Raw genomic sequence first — 18724 nt, 5'->3', positions numbered from 1 at the left:
AGATCCTCCTTGAGCCGGTCCAAAACCACCATACTTGGTTCTAACTGGTGGAACAAACTCTGGATAAATGGAAAATTTATTCCACTGCTACATTCCAACGAATCCTGAAGACACATCTTCAGTATTTATTTACAACAGATCTCACACAGAGTATTTTGTACTTTGTTTGAAAAAAAATTGCTTATTTCATGTACTGCTATGAATCTGAGCATACTGAGTTTACTCATCGTCAACTCATCTGTACTAATATTTTGTTGTCTCTATACAATTATTCAAAATATATAAATGAAAAAAATGATGCAATTTTTTTTTAATTGCAGACTTTAATACACCACCTCTATGATGATCTTTTAATATTTCTCTGATAAAAAAAAATATATCTACATTTTAACATTTGATCTTTTTCCCTACAAAATGGGCAAAATGCTGGAAAAAATGAAAGACAGTTATATCATAGAAAGGACCCCTGAAGACCTTTATGACTGTGTCAAGGTCAGTACAGTATGTCTCATAAATTATCTGATAATTTGACATTTTTATAACAGGGTAAGGTTAAATTGGGTGGTAAAATATAACGTGGTGTGACTCTGAATTATTAATTCATAATATGTAAAAAAAAAATGCATTTTATTACTATTTACCTTGAAACTGAATATTTAAACGCTTTGAAGATGTGTGCGCTCATGTATTTGAGGTGTAAAATATAATTTGGAATAATTTGAGTCAATTTTAATCATTAAATTTCAGTCTTTCTTGAAAAAGGTTTGAAAGTTTTTTTCAAAACCACATGACACATGAATACAAAGAGCACATTTCTAAGAACTTGGCACGTGTATTTTAAAATAGATCCCCCCCCTCCCCCCTCCTTTTTTCATGGAAATTCTTATATGACATTGACCCATGTGAAAAATATCTTAGCCATTATTTTAGCAGTAATGTGATATTGTTTGTAATCATAGTAATTCGAAATGATTATGTTGTATTATGTTCCATTTTGCTGTAAGGCATAGCTTAGCATGCAGCAGGCGTTCTCATCCGATCCCAGGAATAGCCATTAACATGATTTGTGAACTTTATTGTATGCCAGTTTCGTAAGAAAGCATCTGCTAAGAACATAAATGTAAATGTAGACGTGTCATGTACAAGGTCATGAAAAATGCATTACCTCTGTCGGCTAAGCACTCGCTCTTTTCATCAGTGTTGGCCGCCTCAGCGCTCTGTAAGAAATATAAAATAACCCTTGAAAGAGAGAGGCCCTATTTTCTCTGGGTGAGATAGAAGCATTAGGATGATTTTTTAGATAGTTTATATATCCTTTCTATGCATTTTCCATTTTTTTCTTTTTTCTGACGTGATAGACCTCTGATCTCGCTTCATTATTTTTTATGAAAAGGTTGTGCCCTGTGATCTGACCGAAACAGAAACCGAGGGGACTCCATGGGGATCCATTCTCACTCTGTCACCTTTCACAAAGAAAAACACAGCTAATGCATGACTACTACATGTTAGGGCAACAAGAGGAGGACGAGTCTGGTGACAACAGACGTATCTCCTAGCCAAGTCTGTCATCTCATCGCTGTAGAAGAGTGTTTGGGAAAGAAAACCTAAGCAGACCCTGTTGGGATGGCGGTGGGGGGTACGGAGGAAGGGGATCCTGGGAAATGGGCGGTAGTCATGGCTTGGGTTACTTGTGTTTTGGCCCTCTCCGCCCAGGGGGCTGCACCGCACTGCCACAGTCTTCTACTCCTGTGGGTGTTTCAGACACAATGATCCAGTCGCCTCAATAGGCTCGGGTTTCCCGTTTCCCCGCTGGCCGATGCAGGCCGCAGATAACTTTGTCTCTGTGCTTGTATCTTTTATCTCACATCTGGGAGTCTTGCCTGGGAGCTGGATGGTGACTACAGTGCCTGCTTTGTCTCGGCCCTTGTCATTACAAGGCTCAGGTTGCGGGCGGAGCTGGCGGACCTCCACCTGAGTTCGGGAGCCGTCCCATCACGCGCACTCCTGAACATGCTCGGCCGTTGGGTTTTTGGGGGGGGCGTGGCCTACCTGGCACAGGTTAAAGTGAGGAGGCAAAACACACGGGTCTTGATGACTTGGCAAGTTGTGATGGTTATCTTAGAAATTATCCCTCTGTAATTGCTATGAAAGAATGTTGCCTGAACATTTGGGTGGATTTCACTCCACCTCCCAGATCGCCGTGTCCATGTGCCCATGCGGAATGCATCCGGGGTCTCCAGCCCCTTGGCTTTCCTGTGAATGTGGATGTTTAAAAGCCCTCTGTTAAATTAACTGTTAAAAAACTGGCAGCCAGAAAAAAACTGTAATAATGTTTCAGGTATTACAGGATGGCATACAACTTAAAACTGTATGTTTCATTAAGTGACAATATTAAGGAAAGGGAAGTGGTGTGTGGCCTAGTATGGTGGCCCATACTGCATATAACCCATCCAAGTGTACACACAGTAGTGAACATACACCCGGAGCAGTGGGCAGCCATTGGTGCGGCACCCGGGGAGCAGTTGGGGGATTGGTCGTGGTATTGAGGGTGGAGAGAGTGTTGGTTATTCACTCCCCCCACCTACAATCCCTGCCGGACCTGAGACCAGAACCCACGACCTTCAGTTTACAAGTCCAACTCTCTATCCATTAGGCCATGACTGCCCCTAATAATGTACATATATATCAGAACCAGTGGGGATTTCTTTAAGACAGTGTTTTTCCCTGTTGAAGCCTAGTGTCCATTGACTTCAATGGGGCTGCTTTGAACAGTTTTTTTCAGTGCTTCGAAACTAGATAGTCATTGGATAAATGCTGCGATTATGTCCCGCCCACGGATGCTCAGCATCTCTGGGGGTGAATGGAGGAGTGGTCTGGCCTGGACTCCGGGCTTCTGCGTGATGATTGGAGGGTCTGTCAAAAGACTGCATCTTTTGATTGACAGCAATTTTGTACTATAAAAAGTCGCTGACGCTGAAGCTATTCGAGCTTAGTCCGATAGCGGATTTTGCAAGTTTAGTCGAAAGACAAACTGCTGCAACCTATTTCTTGGTATTTTTTTGGAGAAATTGCTAGCCAGTTTTCATCATACATTTCACACAATTATACACCACATTCCTTGTTTCAGTTTAGCCTAATTCCCACATTTCCTCCGTCGAGTGCAGTAGGCTAGGCTAGCGTCGTAGGGGTGAACTAGCCAGCTAGCAAACTGCACATGATGGCAGACGGTGGTAATATTGTCGAACTGATTTTGGCGAAGCCATTTGAAAGTCTTCCTTACGAGGAGAAACTTAGAATTAAACAGCAGGGCAGATCAACACCTAAGATTGATTTAGTGCAAAAGATAGGGAAAAGTAACAGGTCTTTTCAGCTCTCCTGGTATGACAAAGTTAGCTGGCTGACTGGAAGTGCTGTGACAAAGAAAATGTACTGCTGGGAACGTAGGGCAGAATTTACGTATAAATAAATGGACAATTTTTATGATGTAGGCCGAAAATGTGCTTCCCCTCTTTGAAAGACCAGCAGCCGCCGCTGATCAGAACCTAACACATATTAAACTAAAATAATGCCATAAACATTAACCAAATAACAGAAAATGGAACAATAAAAACACCCTAAGTTATAATACTGATTAAATTTTTTTGTTTTATAAAATGTCATCTTAATATGGGGTGTCGCGCAGGCACTTCTGGGAATGTACTTTTACTTACTTTTTTAATCATTTACAGTGCCATGATTTGTTTGTCACTCTCTTTTTTATGTATGTATATATATATATATATATATATATATATATATGTGTGTAATGTAATTTTTTTAGATTAAAATTAGTGCTTGGCAATAATTAACGATTAATCACAATTTTATTAAATATATACATGCATGTGTGTGTATTTATATATATATATATATATAAATGGAAGAGACATTCTCCTCACAGGCAATGCTTTAATGAACATACATGCAGAGCAATAAACAAATACATGTCATGCAGTGCAATAAATCAATCAAAAACAACTGCAAATCAATAGCTGTAAAATGTCGAAGTATATACAGTGTCCTCCAAAATTATTGGAACAGTAAAGACAAAATTGATCTGTTGGCTGTGGAGTCAAGACATATACAAATACGATTAAAAGATGAGTATGAGACAAAACTACAGAATGTCACGTTTTATTATTGGGTGATTCAACACATAGATGTTTTACCAGCTAAGAAGTTCAGCACTTTTAGAGTTTCATCCCTCTATCTGATGTGAGCATAAGTATTGGAGCAGTTGCCTCACAGGTCTTTCTAAGTGATCAGCTGTGTCCTGTTGCATTAATTCTTCAGATATTAAAAGCAGGGAATGTGTCGTATCAGTTATATCCATTACTTCTGTATTCTGAATCTTGCATTCGATGATGACACACACAAACCAGGATGAAGATGAGGGAGCTGACTTTGAGAGAATAGCAAGCAACTTGGATGCTAAAAGAAACGAGGAAGTCAGTTAGAGCTCTAGCAAAAACAAAGGGCATGGAGAAATCAAGAGTTTGGAAACCACCAGCAACCAACAACGACCTGATCGGCTGAGAAAACAACAGTAGCTGATGACAGACAAATCATAAAAGCTGTGAAAATGAACCCTAAAAGACGTGTCTGTAAAATCACCAACAACTTCACCAAGAACAGAAAGGCAAGATTAGAGTTTGCAAAAAAGCATAAAGGTGAGCCAGAAGAGTTTTGGAACTGTGTTTATGGACCGATGAGACAAAGATTAACCTTTATCTAAGTGATGGGAAAGCGAATGTGGAGGAAAAAAGGGAACTGCAATGATCCCAAACATACAGCCTCATCTGTAAAGCATGATGGAGGTGGTGTCATGGCATGGGCATGCATGGCTGCCTCTGGAACAGGCCCTCTCAACTCTACTAATGACTTAAAGTTTGATGACAGTAGCAGAATGAATTTGGAAGGGTACAAAACCATCTTGCCTACCAATATTCAACAAAATGCCACCAGATTCATTGGGAAGTGCTTCATATTGCATCAGGACAATGACCCAAAACACCCTGCCAGTTCAGTCAATTAATTTATAAGGGCAAAGAAATGTAAAGTCTTAGATTGCCCAAGTCAATATCCAGATTTAAATCCGATTGAACATGAATTTCACCAGCTGAAGAGGAGAATAAAGGCAGAAACTCCCCAAAACAACCGTGTTGAAACGGCTAATAATAAAATGTGACAGTCTGTATTTTTGTCTCATATTCATCTTTTAAACATATTTGCAAATGTCTTGACTCCACAGCCAACAGAGCAATTTTGTCTTTATTGTTTCAATACTTATGGAGGGCACTGTATATATATATTAATGAATGAATGATGCATTTTATATAGCGCTTTGTGTATTGCTGTACATCCAAAGCGCTTTATAATCATGTGGGAGGTCTCTTCTCAACCACCGCCAATGTGCAGCATCCTATATATATATATCAGAAATCCGAAAACTAGTCAATCAGAAATAAATCCACCTATGCACAATGCGAATCATTGTGCATGTTTGGGTCAAGGAAATCTATAATACCTAAAGAAAGCTAACCATTAGCTTTTCCATTCATCTCAGTGGCTGGCACTCAGCTGTTGTATGAATTTTGGGCTAATCACTTGAGCAGTGAATGCTGGATGACTATCTACTCTGCAGCTGAAGGAAAGTTTTGCTTCAATGACGCTAACACGCTAATCACCAGCAACTATCCTGAACTGATACGTCACAGGCAACAGAGAGAGAAGAAAATGCAAGTCTTGCAAAATATATATTTTAAGTCAAGTCAGAATACACAGTTAATTTGGAATGGAGAAAGATTTTTGGGGGGTCAGGGTTTCAGGTAGAAGTTTGCAAAATGTCAAAAGTTAGCAAAACTGCTAATTGCTTGTGGCATTCATAGAACAAATATGCTAAGTTTCTTACTTTATAAGATGCTTTGAAATCATCTCTCTCTTACACGCACTTGCAAAAACACGTTTACACTCTCTCTTTGGACATTATTTACCTTAAAAGTACAGATAAGTAATTTAAAAGTACACGTTATAAGTCAAAGGAGCTGGCTCAGTGACAGTTTTTGCCTTTTTTTCTGAGAGTTTTATCATATTTCCCGCTGTTTTGTCTCACTCCCTTTTGTAAAAGAAAGCAGACATTTTGAAAGCCTTTAACCAAAGAAGCCACAGATTACACTCGATGGCCTTTTCTCACAGAAAATAATTTTGGGTTAGCGCATCATGTTGAGGATCTTTTTAAAAACCTCAAGAAAAACACAGAGAACAGTGGTTAGTGCTTTTAGGGGGAAGAATCCAGCGCAAGATGTTTGACAGAGTGGGACGACGCTGAGGAAATGGCGGTACTCATAGCGAGAAAGAAAAGAATACATCAAGCCCTTTTAAAAGAGGCCGGACAAGATGAGAGCGGCCGAGTGGATGAGAGTCCGTCACCCAATCCTTCTCCTGCGGACTGGGGCGGGCTTATAACGCTATTAGACAGCACTTTGCTAATGGTGTTAAAAAAGACACTGAGGGCAGGTCAGGGAGAGTAGGACGGGTGATACACTTAGCTTTAGAGTGCATGGCATTACCATCATTTTCTGTTTGATGCCCTCTGACAAACCCAGTCCCTTTTACGCCGAGAGGCAGAAACCCGAGAGCAGCTCTTTTGTGTGTTTGTTATGGGAGTGACAATTAGGCGGAGGGCATTAGTGTGTGTGTGTGCAAGACGAGAAAGACATTTACAGGCTTGTATGCGTGTGTTTTGTTTTACATGCATGTGTACACACGTCAGCACGCACGAGCGTCTCGCTTCGCTCTTGTTTGTTTGTTTGCAATGGCGTATTTTCTAAGACAGGTGTTTACTCACCCCATGATGAGAAAAACAGCATGTTATCACACTGTGGAGAAAAGCGCTCACAATCACACAGAGCGGATCCCAGCAGCCCCCTAGAGGACGTAACACGCACAGAGAGTGGATTTCATTCCCTTTAATCGCAGTAATCTGGTACCATGCCATGAAATACACACTTCACACCACCTGAAAGTGATTACATATGGCTGAGGTACAGTAAAAAGGGTTAACATTGCACTCAATGTTATCAATGGTTCTGATGTTTTCAGAATATATTTTATACACTACTTAATTTAAAAGTCTCTTATGCTCAACTGATTGGACAGCTATTTGATCATGAATTTTCAGCATGATTACTTCAGTTTTTAGTGTTGCATTATCCTTCAGAAATCATGCTGATCATCCTTCTAAAATGTTGATTTGCTGCTTTTTTGATTATTAACAATGTTAAAAGCAGTTGCTGCATAATATTTCTGTGGAAAATGTGATTTTTGTTGTTGTTGTTGAAATATACATTTTTTGGAAACAAAAGCAAGTGTGTGATTAATCAGGAGAGCCAGTGCTGTCCATCAAGATTATGATTGCTCAAATAATTGGGCAAAGTCAGATGCCAGCCAGGCTGATTAGACAGCCGAGAACCCCAGAGATGTTTGACTGGATCATGGCCCCACACGTTTTAGTTTTACATAAGTTGAAAGGGTGAACATGAGTTATATTTGATTAAAATATCTCTGCTCATAGGATACTTTTAGAATTAGTGATGATTTAGTATTTAATGCTGGTTGACCTACATTTTTTCCTCAGTATTGACTTCAGTATGGAAGGATTCTTCACAGGTTGCTTGAATTTAAGCTGCTGTTTAAATTATGTTAAACTTTATGCTCAAGTCTCTTGTGTTTAGCCTTGTGTGTTTAAGCTAAAGTGTAATAAATTAATAAATACAATTATATATTGTATTTTATTGTTATGTTATGTACAAAAATTATAAGTATACGGTATGTCTATAATTACTGTATACAGTAAAATATGTTTGTGTATATACATAACCTTTTATATAAGTACATATTATTTCATAGGGATTGTGTTTGTAATAATAATTAGGTGGAAGTGTGCAGGCATTATGTGATGAAGGTGCATTTTCAGTTTCCTCTTGTTTTCTAGGAGTGTGTGCCTGAGAAATCCTTGTTAATCTCTCTTGTCTGCCATAACCACCCATAAAACTGCTGCTGTTACTCTCACACACACAGGCCTAAAATGTGTATTGGTTTAGGCAGTGTGCATATTTTGGTGTGGGGGGGGGGATAAAGACTGGATGCAGAGTGGCTTCTCAACAGGCATCTGCAGGTACGAGAGAGAAGTTTCTTAGCTGAGCCATTAAATCCCAGAAGCCTCATTACACTCGCCGTCAGAGCTCACGATGACGAAGAGATCCAAACGCGCATATTTAAAATAAATGTCAGACATCCTCAGCTTCTAATAACAGTATTTATCGTAAAGTTAGAGAAAAGATAATTTAAAAGGAAAAAAAATGTAAATACAGTGGCGTCCAAGTGTCTGAGACCACACTGGGATTCAAAATCTGAATTAAACCTGAAAGTTTTAGGATTGAAAAATACATGAAGCAATGTTGTGTAATGAATTATTTGTATTATAATTTTTTGTGAATGTATTTTTTGGATATTACAAATATATGGATGCACTTCATTGCATTATTGACCAAAATTTGGACCAATATTTTATTGTTATTATATGTTGGTATCATCCAATATTTTTGTTATTGATATGTAATTATGCTTGTTAATTTACACTATTTTTTACATTTTGATTTAACATGCACGTAATCTCTAAAAACACTGATAATTTAATAACAATTAACTGTAATATTTTGCCAATTTCTAAACAGAGATCTATTTTTATACTGTGCATTGTTGTTGTGAATTATAAAAGTATAGATCTGTAATATCATTTATCAGTTGTTTGCCATGTAATAATTCAAATTACTCAATAACTGTAAAAATAGTCAAACTAATCTGTATCAAACATTATAATTATAGTGGTCTCAGTTTTTTTTTAAACCCCACTGTATATAAATATGAATCATAAAACAGCATGTCTCTAATAATAAAACACTGAATCTATTTCAGAATAATATTGTTTCCTCATTCTGGTGTTGATGTTGTGGCTTGTTCACGCTCCAACATTTGCACAGGTGACCTGGGTCTAAATCCATCTCAGGTCACTTCTCAACCCCAATTTTTATAATTTTTCGTTGCTTCTGTCCTGTTCTGGTTGATTACAGGCAAAAAGCCCAGTATGAAAATGTGTGTTAAAAAGATTAATATGCATACATACAAGGATGTAAACATGCAGAGTTGCTGAAGTGAGATAGTGAAGCCACCGTGTGTGTAAACATCCTCCATTAGCAGCCCATTAGAGCCGCGGTACAATGACAGACAGCATCCCAGCGCAGTTGCTCTCTGAGCACGCTTTTGATGATAGAACACAGATTCGTTTGCTGTCCTTTCATTTGCTGGACTGCACCGGTCACTTCTATTTTCTCCCACCATCTTTCAGTGACTGAAAGGTCTTACAAAGCAGGCCGAGGCATAAAAATGTAATTAAATAGGGGGGCGTCGTGTCGCAGCGAGGACGGGGTACTTTTATCTAACAGCGGTCCAGAGTAAATGAGGACGCCGTGTGAAGAGAAGGTGGATGTGAACATGGACCTTCCGAGAGAACACACAGCACCTGGAAAATTACAGACACACAGACCCGCTTACCTGAACATATAACTAGACATTTGTGTTAAAGAAGGAGCACAAAACAACTATTACTTTTCCTCTCACACAGGGCATATGTGTTTTGTCCCCTGGGTCTTCTGTCCTATTCTTATTCTTTTTTGTTTGTTTTGTTTTTCTCAACCAACCTCCACTTGACAGCATTTTGTAGCCCTGGCCGAACGTCAGCTGGGATAACGTTTGCATAAATGCTGTGATAGAAAAATTGCTCAAGCAGAGTTGGAATAACAGGAGATTGCGGGGAGATGTGGAGGGAGGGGGGGCATGGAGGTCTGCCTGACACAAAGAACAATAAACATGTTCCACATGGAGAGAAGTGGTCCACAGACCAATCCCAAGCTGAGCATGTGGAAATGGGTTCCAGACCCAGAGCCGTCGGCACAAAGGACCATTCTCATGCACAGAAACACACACATGCTAAACGCCTGCCCTCTCCCTCTGTTTGGTATAAACACCGGCATGAAATGTGCCGCTAAATCCCTGACACCAGAACTAACCTGCCATCATAATCTCAAAACTCATGCGAGCCCAGCACATAGCCCTGTGGCATGCCCGAGGTGGTGATGCGTTTGAGGCAGAATTACCCCTGAATTGGGTGAGGCTTGTGCCAGGTTATTATCTGGCTGTGTTTGCCCTAAACTATTATGGCCAGGTCATTGGTTAATTGCAGAATAAACACACATATTTGCTTTGGCTGCAACTCAACTAAAGGTTCAGGACAGAAAAAACCAACAAGATCTTCTAAATGAGGGCCGAACTCCACAAGGCCTTCACAAACTCATCGTTTCTGTTTGACAAACTTGGCAAACTTTAGCATCTGCTCTGTGGCAAAATGTGGTGCAAAATATAATGAATCACTTGGCTTAGAGTGTGGGGCTTTCTAAAGAGATTGTCTCATTTCTCTCTCCTCCCTGAGAGCTGGACTGTCCAATTGCACCGAGGTAAACACCCACCCAACCCCAACTCTCTGTGGTTGGTGTAACACAATCTATAGTTGTTTCATTTATAAAACATTCAAAACCACTTTTCCACTTCATTAGTCCAATTCTGAAATTCACAACATTGCTTGAGAGAGACATTAAATACTCTAATAGTCAAAATGACTTTGTTTGTAACAACCAGAAGCCTCTAAATAACATGATAGATCATGGATTCTGTCTTATCTGAACTGCTTGCTTGGTTTTAACCACTTCCATTAAAGATGCTTCCTGCTATGGGCCTGGAAAACAGACTCTTCTACATGCAAACATTTGCTAAAGGAAGTTCTGAAATCTGGATCTGAGGCTCTCTGTCAGCCAGACACTGCTGTAAATCACGGCACTTCAAACCCCTTCTTTGACCGCACCGCCAGGAAAGTTCACCCCGAGAGTCACCCTCCTTCTAAACACGCCAAACGAGAGTGGTTTGGTCTGATTAATTGAAGTCCTGTGGGGATGATAGCGGCTGAAGAATGAACCAAAGACCCAAAGAGCCCCAAAGTCCAGAGAAAGATTTCTGCACACATACATTCCTCCAGATGGGAAGAGAAAGAAACTTAGCACAGGTTTTGCACCAAAGGCACACAATTAAATTTAAGTAGCAATCAAGGACATATTTAATGAAACAAATGAAACAAAACTTTCAAGGACATATTTAATGAAACAAAGTACATCAAGAGAAGTGTATAACATGGATATACTGCATGCTTCAGTGGTTCTTTGCTTTGCCATAATTCCATAATTTTTGTACTACATCAGCTGCTTTATAGTGTTCTTGAGTTGGCTACTTGGTTCTTTAGAAGTTAAAAATATTGATTTTAACATTATAGGTTCTTCAGATCTGTTTCTGGGTTCCTTTCAATGAACTTGTGTAATAGTTCATTTCTATCAGAATTTTCTCCTAAAATAAAACAGAAGCAACTGGGACATAATATTACATAGTATTATATGCTTATTGTGATCCCAATTTTAAGCATTTTTTTAATATTTTATGATATTGAGGGTCTTAATAAGGGTAGAGTTCTGAGAAGCAGAATACTTTAGCAAAAGTCCCATTTTGTTCTACATTCAACTTCATTGTTGTCCTAAAATGACATATCTCCTGTGTGATTTTTCTTGCTTAGGAGAAAAGGGTAAAATAAAAAGTTACTTGTAAACCTAAATAGGTTCTTTTTGGCATCAGGCTGTAAAAGCTTTTTGGGTTCTAACTGGATTGTAGACATGATGAAAATATCCCACTGTGAATGGGAGGCTATACAGATCATTTAGAGCTGATATGAGATCAGTTGTTGATGTAGCGGCGGAGGAAGAGTTCAGGGAGGTCTGATCGGACCTGTGCTCTGAGGACTCGAGGAGGAAGTGGACCAGTGACTACAGTGTGATTGATGAAGCGAGCTCACCTAACTGCATGCATTAGCTCTCTCTAAACATTCTGGGCTTACTTATTGATATTTCCATCTGTCATCTCCCCCCCTCCGCCACCCTGTACCCACCAGCCATCGGCTGTAAGGTCATTTTTTATACTAAGATACTTTTGAATCAAAGGGAATGACGTGTTGCCTCAGTGTGTCGGATCATTTTGCCGACTCCTCCGGATTTAATGACATCTGGGAGTGAAAGGGGGGACGGGGCATTGATATTGATTTGTTAAGGCGTAATGCACCATATGAATCTGAAAGAGATATGTCTGACCCGCGGAATGTGTAGTAATGATAACGCACTTTGCATTAAAGGACCGCTAACACATGTTTTTATGGCAGGGTGATTAAATTTAGAGCTCCGTAAACATCAGGAGGGTCCTATGGCGGAGTTCTGTTCCCATTACTCTTTGCTCAGCTCTCAATATCGTTTACTGGAAAGCCGTGATTAGAGGCAAAATGACACAAAAACGCATAACAAGAAAATAAGACAGAGTACATCCATCTCGGGAGAGAACGAAGCGTTTTCCCCTGCCAGGGAGAGAAATATCGAAGTGCTTTTTGCTGAGGCGGTATGAGATGAACATGTTTTTTCAAGATGTTTTATTGAGTTCGTTGGATACAAGGCGAACTAAGACAGCATCGGTGATGTAGTCCAGGCCTGCGTTTCCCAAAAGCATCGTAAGCTTAAGTACATCATAAACCCATTGAAACCAATGAAGCTACGATCAACTTTTGGGAAACGCAGCCCAGGTCGTCGATCATATAAGCATGGGAGTTTAAAGTATTGCTGATGGCCAAAAAAGAAAGTGACACAAAAAATTGGAGAGAGGGATAAAGTCATGCAGTGTGAAGGGGGTTGTTCTCTGGGCATCGGTAATAAGGCAAGGAGATCTTCAGCTTTAGCTTGTGCTGCTACAGCTGGTGTTTGGCCTGGCTTGGCCCTTTGACAGTAATTCCAGACCTAGATTAGCTGTCATCTGATGCCAAATCACACTCAAAACCCCCCGCCTACCGCCCCCTCACCCATGGCCCTGCCCTCTCTCCCCTCAAAGACCTCCAGAAAACAGAGTCTTGTGATGTTCTGATTCATGTAGACAACATTCACAGTCGGCAAAGTGAAGCAGCTTTTGTTTATCATTTGCTTTTTGGGGGGAGGATGTTTTATAGTTTGTAAAAGTCTTTGGTTTCATTCCAAAAACCTGCCTCCAGATCATAGACGTGGTCCAAATGCAAATACTTTTCTAAAAGATAGGCAGTTTTATGCTGCCTCTTTAGAAATCTTATTTTAAGCCAAATTCAAAAGCCAACACTTTTTTAAAAAAAGAAAGTGATAATTTTTGTGATAAAAAATAAAGGTTGATTAGAGAAATGTATGAAATGGATATAAATTAAATTCTGAATTAAAATTAATTTGATGAAAAATGTCAGGTGGTATAAGCTTTTGTTATCACTTAGAAAAATTATGTTACCAAAAATACTTTAGCAGCTGTGTCAGCCACACTTGTGAGTCTCTCAGCTGGAGCCTTCACACTAGACAGAAGAAAAGGTTTTAAAATAAAGGTTTTTAATGTTTTAACTCAAGTGTCTACAATGCATCCTGTTTCTTGTAAGGTGAAAACCACTTCTATAATTAGCTTAGGCTAGATCCTATCAAAATGAGACTGGTTCAAAAACCTTCCTTGTAGAACATTTTTATTAAGTCAGCATTAGTTTTATCAATTAATGACATAATCTTTTACCAGTTACCTCTTAAAAATCATTTTAACAAAATGGGGGTGTCATGTGGTGCAATTGCCCCAAAAATGTGTAGGCTTATATTTATGAATAAATAATTCATGATTTTATTGATTCTTCATGGTTCTTTTTTATTTTTGGCAGTTTTTGAAAACGATAGATGTAAGGGAAATATATTATTACTTTTTCCTTTATGGTTACACTACATGACATGCTTTTTAATATATTGCTTCATTCTAGCATCATTTGTATTTTTATAAAGCAAGAGTTGCTGCCTGTGTAGGACGTTTCAAATCTGTCATTTACGAGATTCCATTGCAGTATGACTGTAGGCAGGTTTTAGCACAGGCCTTTTGTGTGTAGGCTTTTGTTGACCCCGTGTGTTTCTTTTGATTTCGTCTCGTCTTTGTTTCACTTTGATATTCTCTTAAATTGGATGAAGCACCCTGGTATGGCTTCTCATAGTGTGAACACTTGATTTGAGTTTGCTGTCTTATGTTCTGTAGTGTCTGTAGTGAAGGGGGCTGCTTTGATGGTTTGGAAGATGGAGGATGGAGCAGGTGTGTCAACCGCACTGGTGACAGACCATTAGAGTCTCTCGGCTGGAGCCGTTAGATCTTATTCATGTAATCTTCACACTGTGGACAGAAAAAGAGGATCTGAAGAACTCAAGTTCACACACACGTTCATGTGTGTGTTTTGCTGTGTCTGTGTCTACAATACATCCTTTTTTCTTGTGAACTGCAAGGCTTCATATCAGTATCAGTAAATGAAAAGGCTTCATATTTAATATCAGAAAAAAAACATGGTGATACATGTGACTTAAGGGGTGAATAAACTGGCTTGAGGGTGAGTGAACGATGACAGAATTTAAATTTTCAGGTGAACTATCCCTTTAAGTGTCCGAATGCTTTTTAGTACCTCTGCATTCGACTGCACATGAAGTCACAGTTCCACCGAAGTAACTGCAGTTTAGATCTCGAGTTGTACCTTCCTGCAGGTGCTCAATTTGTGTCTAAATTGCCCCAGCCAGCAAACTCATTTCAGAAGAGCTGGACTGAAGCCAGACCATGTGAAAACCCTTAATGAAGTGGCTTTCTCTCTCTGAACCCCTGTCAATCTCTACTCATCCACTTCCACTTGGTAATTCCAGTCAGTTTGGCCCTTAGCCCCAAGTCCCCCTCGACCAATCCCATCCTGTCACATACAACATGGAAAATATCTCCACTATGAGTGACAGGAGCTACTAGCAATTTCTCTTTCGAGTTTTGTGTTAAAAGATGTTACGTTCTCAATCTTCGGCCTGTCATTGTGACAACTTTTTTGATTGACATCAACAGTTTTGTAGATCTCAACTAAGTTGTTTGTGTTTATTTCCTCAGATTCTTGCATGGTGAATACACAGTGGAGGTGGCCATCAACGACTACCTGGACATCTACTGTCCGCATTACGAGGACCATCTTCCTCAGGAGCGCATGGAGCGCTACATCCTTTTCATGGTCAACTATGACGGCTACACCACCTGCAACCACCACATGAAAGGCTTCAAGCGCTGGGAATGCAACCGCCCAATGAGTCCGAATGGGCCCCTTAAGTTCTCAGAGAAGTTCCAGCTGTTCACGCCCTTCTCTCTGGGCTTCGAGTTCCGCCCAGGCCACGAATACTACTACATCTGTGAGTAACCTCCTCCTTTCTTACTCTAATTCTTCAACTTCGAACCCCTCATCTGCGTTTTCCTGTTAGCAGGTGTCGGTATGGCCCCAGGGTGCAATCATTCATTGAACGGATGGTTCTTGGGTTACAGGAACTGGGGTGTAGAGGGTAAAGGAAGACTTGATAAAGGACGCGCAGACTTCACAACATCTGATCAATACATGTGTCACACGGTTCAGTCTGCTGAAACCTGTTATTTGGTCTCTAGAGACATATGGCTGAATGCACAAATAAAATACATGTCAGTCCATCTTTGGTTAATGCTATAATGATATGGTTTAGAGAACCGAACACAAAATGTAACTGAAACTTAAAATTACAGGTTGCACATCTTGAATTTCCATGAAATAAATCTGTTATGCACAATGTTGTTTATAGAGCAGGATATTGTTTGTAAATGGCTGGCTACTCTACAGTAGCCGTGTTTTACCAGAGTAAACAAAGAGTAACATAAGTCTCCTGAAGTTTCCCTGATTTGACATTGCAAGAATAACACTCAACTTTCTAAATTTTTGTGTTGTTATTTCCATGGTGTTTGTTTCTGAGGAATGATTTTGTTGATTTGATGAAGATTGAAGGAATGGGTCACTACCTAATAATAAAAAAGTATTTTTTTTAAATACATTTATTTTAGAATTATAATTAAACTTTATTTGGAGTACTACTTGTGCATAATGCACATTTCTTGATAGTAAGCCTAAAATATGTTTTAATGTCACTGTTGATGAGGATTGTGTGATCTCTGATTAATATCTGCCTTTAAATGCAACATATTTAAAGTGGATCTAAAGTATAATATATGGATCTAAATTATAATAGTTCCACTTTTGCACAATCAAATATTTACCTCAGTATATCTTTAGTTGGACTTCAGCACTACTTCCACACAATTAAAGTGCATTAAGTACAAAATTAGTTGTCCCAATTTAGCAGACTTTAAGTATACCACTTTAGCATACTAAAAGTACAATTGCAGGGTATTTTTATTAAGCACATAAATATGTAAATGTATTTGTAGTATACTTTGTCTGAAATAAATGTATTTTAAATACTTTTTGTATATTTATTTTTCACTAGGGTTAAAAGGGATAGTTCACCCAAAAAAATAAACTTGCCATCACCATCTTGTTATTCCAAACCTGTATAACATACTTTCTTCAGTGGAACATAAAAGAGAAATTTAGCAGAATGTTCATGCTTTAGACAATGAAAGTGAGTGGGGACCAGTGTTGTGCTAGTTACTAAGAAATAGTAACTAGTTACAGTTACTAGTTACTTCATTCAAAAAGTAACTCAATTACTTTGTTGATTACTTATACCAAAAAGTAATGCATTACTGGTAAAAGTAATTTTTTTGTTATTTTTTTAAAGATTGTTCCCATTAATGCTCTTTTATGCGTTATGGTCTATACAAACACAAAACTGACTTGGAACACATAGTAATTTTTGTAACTATATATCAGTAATTTTAAATAACTATTTTATTTCAGACCATTTTAAGTCAGACCAGCACAAACTGAAAATATCACAAGGATTTCTGAGATAACACTAAACAGGCTGAATAATATATTCAGAATCAAAAATAAAAAAACCTAAAGTAGCTTCTGCATCATAAAAGCTGTGTTCAGCCCTTTAAATGTTCCTTTCACAGCTTAAGTATGAAAACTATCAACAATGTACAACATAACACAAAACATTTTGAAATAAATAAATGAAAGCAATCTGAATTATGATTCAGAATCAATTTGGAGAAACTCAGCACCAAAAAATGCTATTATGGACAACCATAGTCCACAGTAGAGACAGGCTGCATGTTTTCAACAACATACCGTGCAATAGCTTTGTTGATCTGTCCCTGGCTAACAGTCCGGTTAAAATCTAGTCACTGTTGTTTGGCTGGAGGGGCTTGACTCACTTCGAGTGTGTCTACCGACACTGGGTTTGCTTCTAGCTTCGTCGAGGCATGTAGTTTCTGGAGGTGCTTCGACAGATTGGAGTTGCTGTTTATCGCAGTAGATAGGACCTTCGAACCAGAAAGACACAGCTTACATTTGACTAAAATGTTTTTGTCTTTATGCGCAACTAAAGTGAAATAATGAGCATATTTCCACTTTGAGAAACTCGTCTTGCTCTCGCCTTGACTCGCCATGACCGCCGCACATGCTTGAATAAACTCAAACACGCACAATGCGTTGCCGCTGTAAACAGGTTTGGCTGTAGGCTACACTTCAGCCAAAATGAATTCATTGAAAAAAAAGGAACGGACAACCGCACCATATTGTAATGGTAACGGAGTTATTTTATTTAAAAAGTAATGTGTTAGAATACTAGTTACTGTCAAAAGTAACTGAGTTACAGTAACGCATTATTGCCCAACACTGGTGGGGACCATTCTCGTTGTATGGAATACTCGTTTTGTGTTCAACAAAAGTCGTACAGATTTGGAATTAGATAAGGGTCAGTGACAGAATTGTAATTTTTGGGTAAACTACCACTTGGGAAGTTGTGGCCTAATGGTTAGAGAGTCGGACTCGTAATCCAAAGGTTGCGGGTTCGAGTCTCAGGTCCGGCAGGAATTTTAGGTGGGGGGAGTGAATGTCCAGCGCTCTCTCCACCCTCAATACCATGACTGAGGTGCCCTTGAGCAAGGCACCGAACCCTGCAACTGCTCCCTGGGCGCCGCAGCATTAATGGCTGCCCACTGCTCCGGGTGTGTGTTCACTGCTGTGTGTGTGTTCACTGCTGTGTGTGTGCACTTTGGATGGGTTAAATGCAGAGCACGAATTCAGAGTATGGGTCACCATACTTGGCCGTATGTCACTTTCACTTCACTTACACTTACTTCGATTGAACGGTTTTGATGTTCGGTATGCATGCCGTTGCTCTCTTTCTACCTACTACTTGGACCAGCATACAGTTATGTTATATTTTCACAGAAAATATTAAATCCACTATGCATTACCAAGAACTAGTCAGTCTTTTTTGACTCAAACTATTGTTCATGTGTCCACATTGACACATTTCTGCACAATAGGAAGCTTATTCTCTATAATAATATATCTATGTTGCATTTTGGTGTGTTGTGCCAGGTGGACCACTCTTTTCCAATGCTGGCCACTTTAAACATATCGAAATGGTGTAAAAATCAATTATTACTGTCAGTTAAATGTCTGCCGCGCTTCATTGCATTCGTTGAAGTCATGGTGGTG

At 39.2% G+C, this 18724-nt stretch overlaps 1 protein-coding gene across 1 annotated transcript in view; it reads left to right on the top strand.

Annotated features, from left to right (window-relative positions):
- Positions 1-18724, top strand: part of LOC306855097 (ephrin-A2-like) — a 141276-nt gene that overhangs the window by 104997 nt on the left and 17555 nt on the right. The window contains exon 2 of the mRNA XM_079393550.1: positions 15184-15476. Coding sequence (XP_079249676.1) covers positions 15184-15476 — 293 coding nt within the window. The remainder of the gene's footprint in view (positions 1-15183; positions 15477-18724) is intronic.

Source organism: Barbus barbus, assembly GCF_936440315.1.
Source record: "Barbus barbus genome assembly, chromosome: 35".
NCBI classification, from domain to species: Eukaryota; Metazoa; Chordata; class Actinopteri; order Cypriniformes; family Cyprinidae; genus Barbus; species Barbus barbus.
Note: the sequence above shows the minus strand (reverse complement) of the source record. Positions and strands in the feature narration are given on the sequence as shown.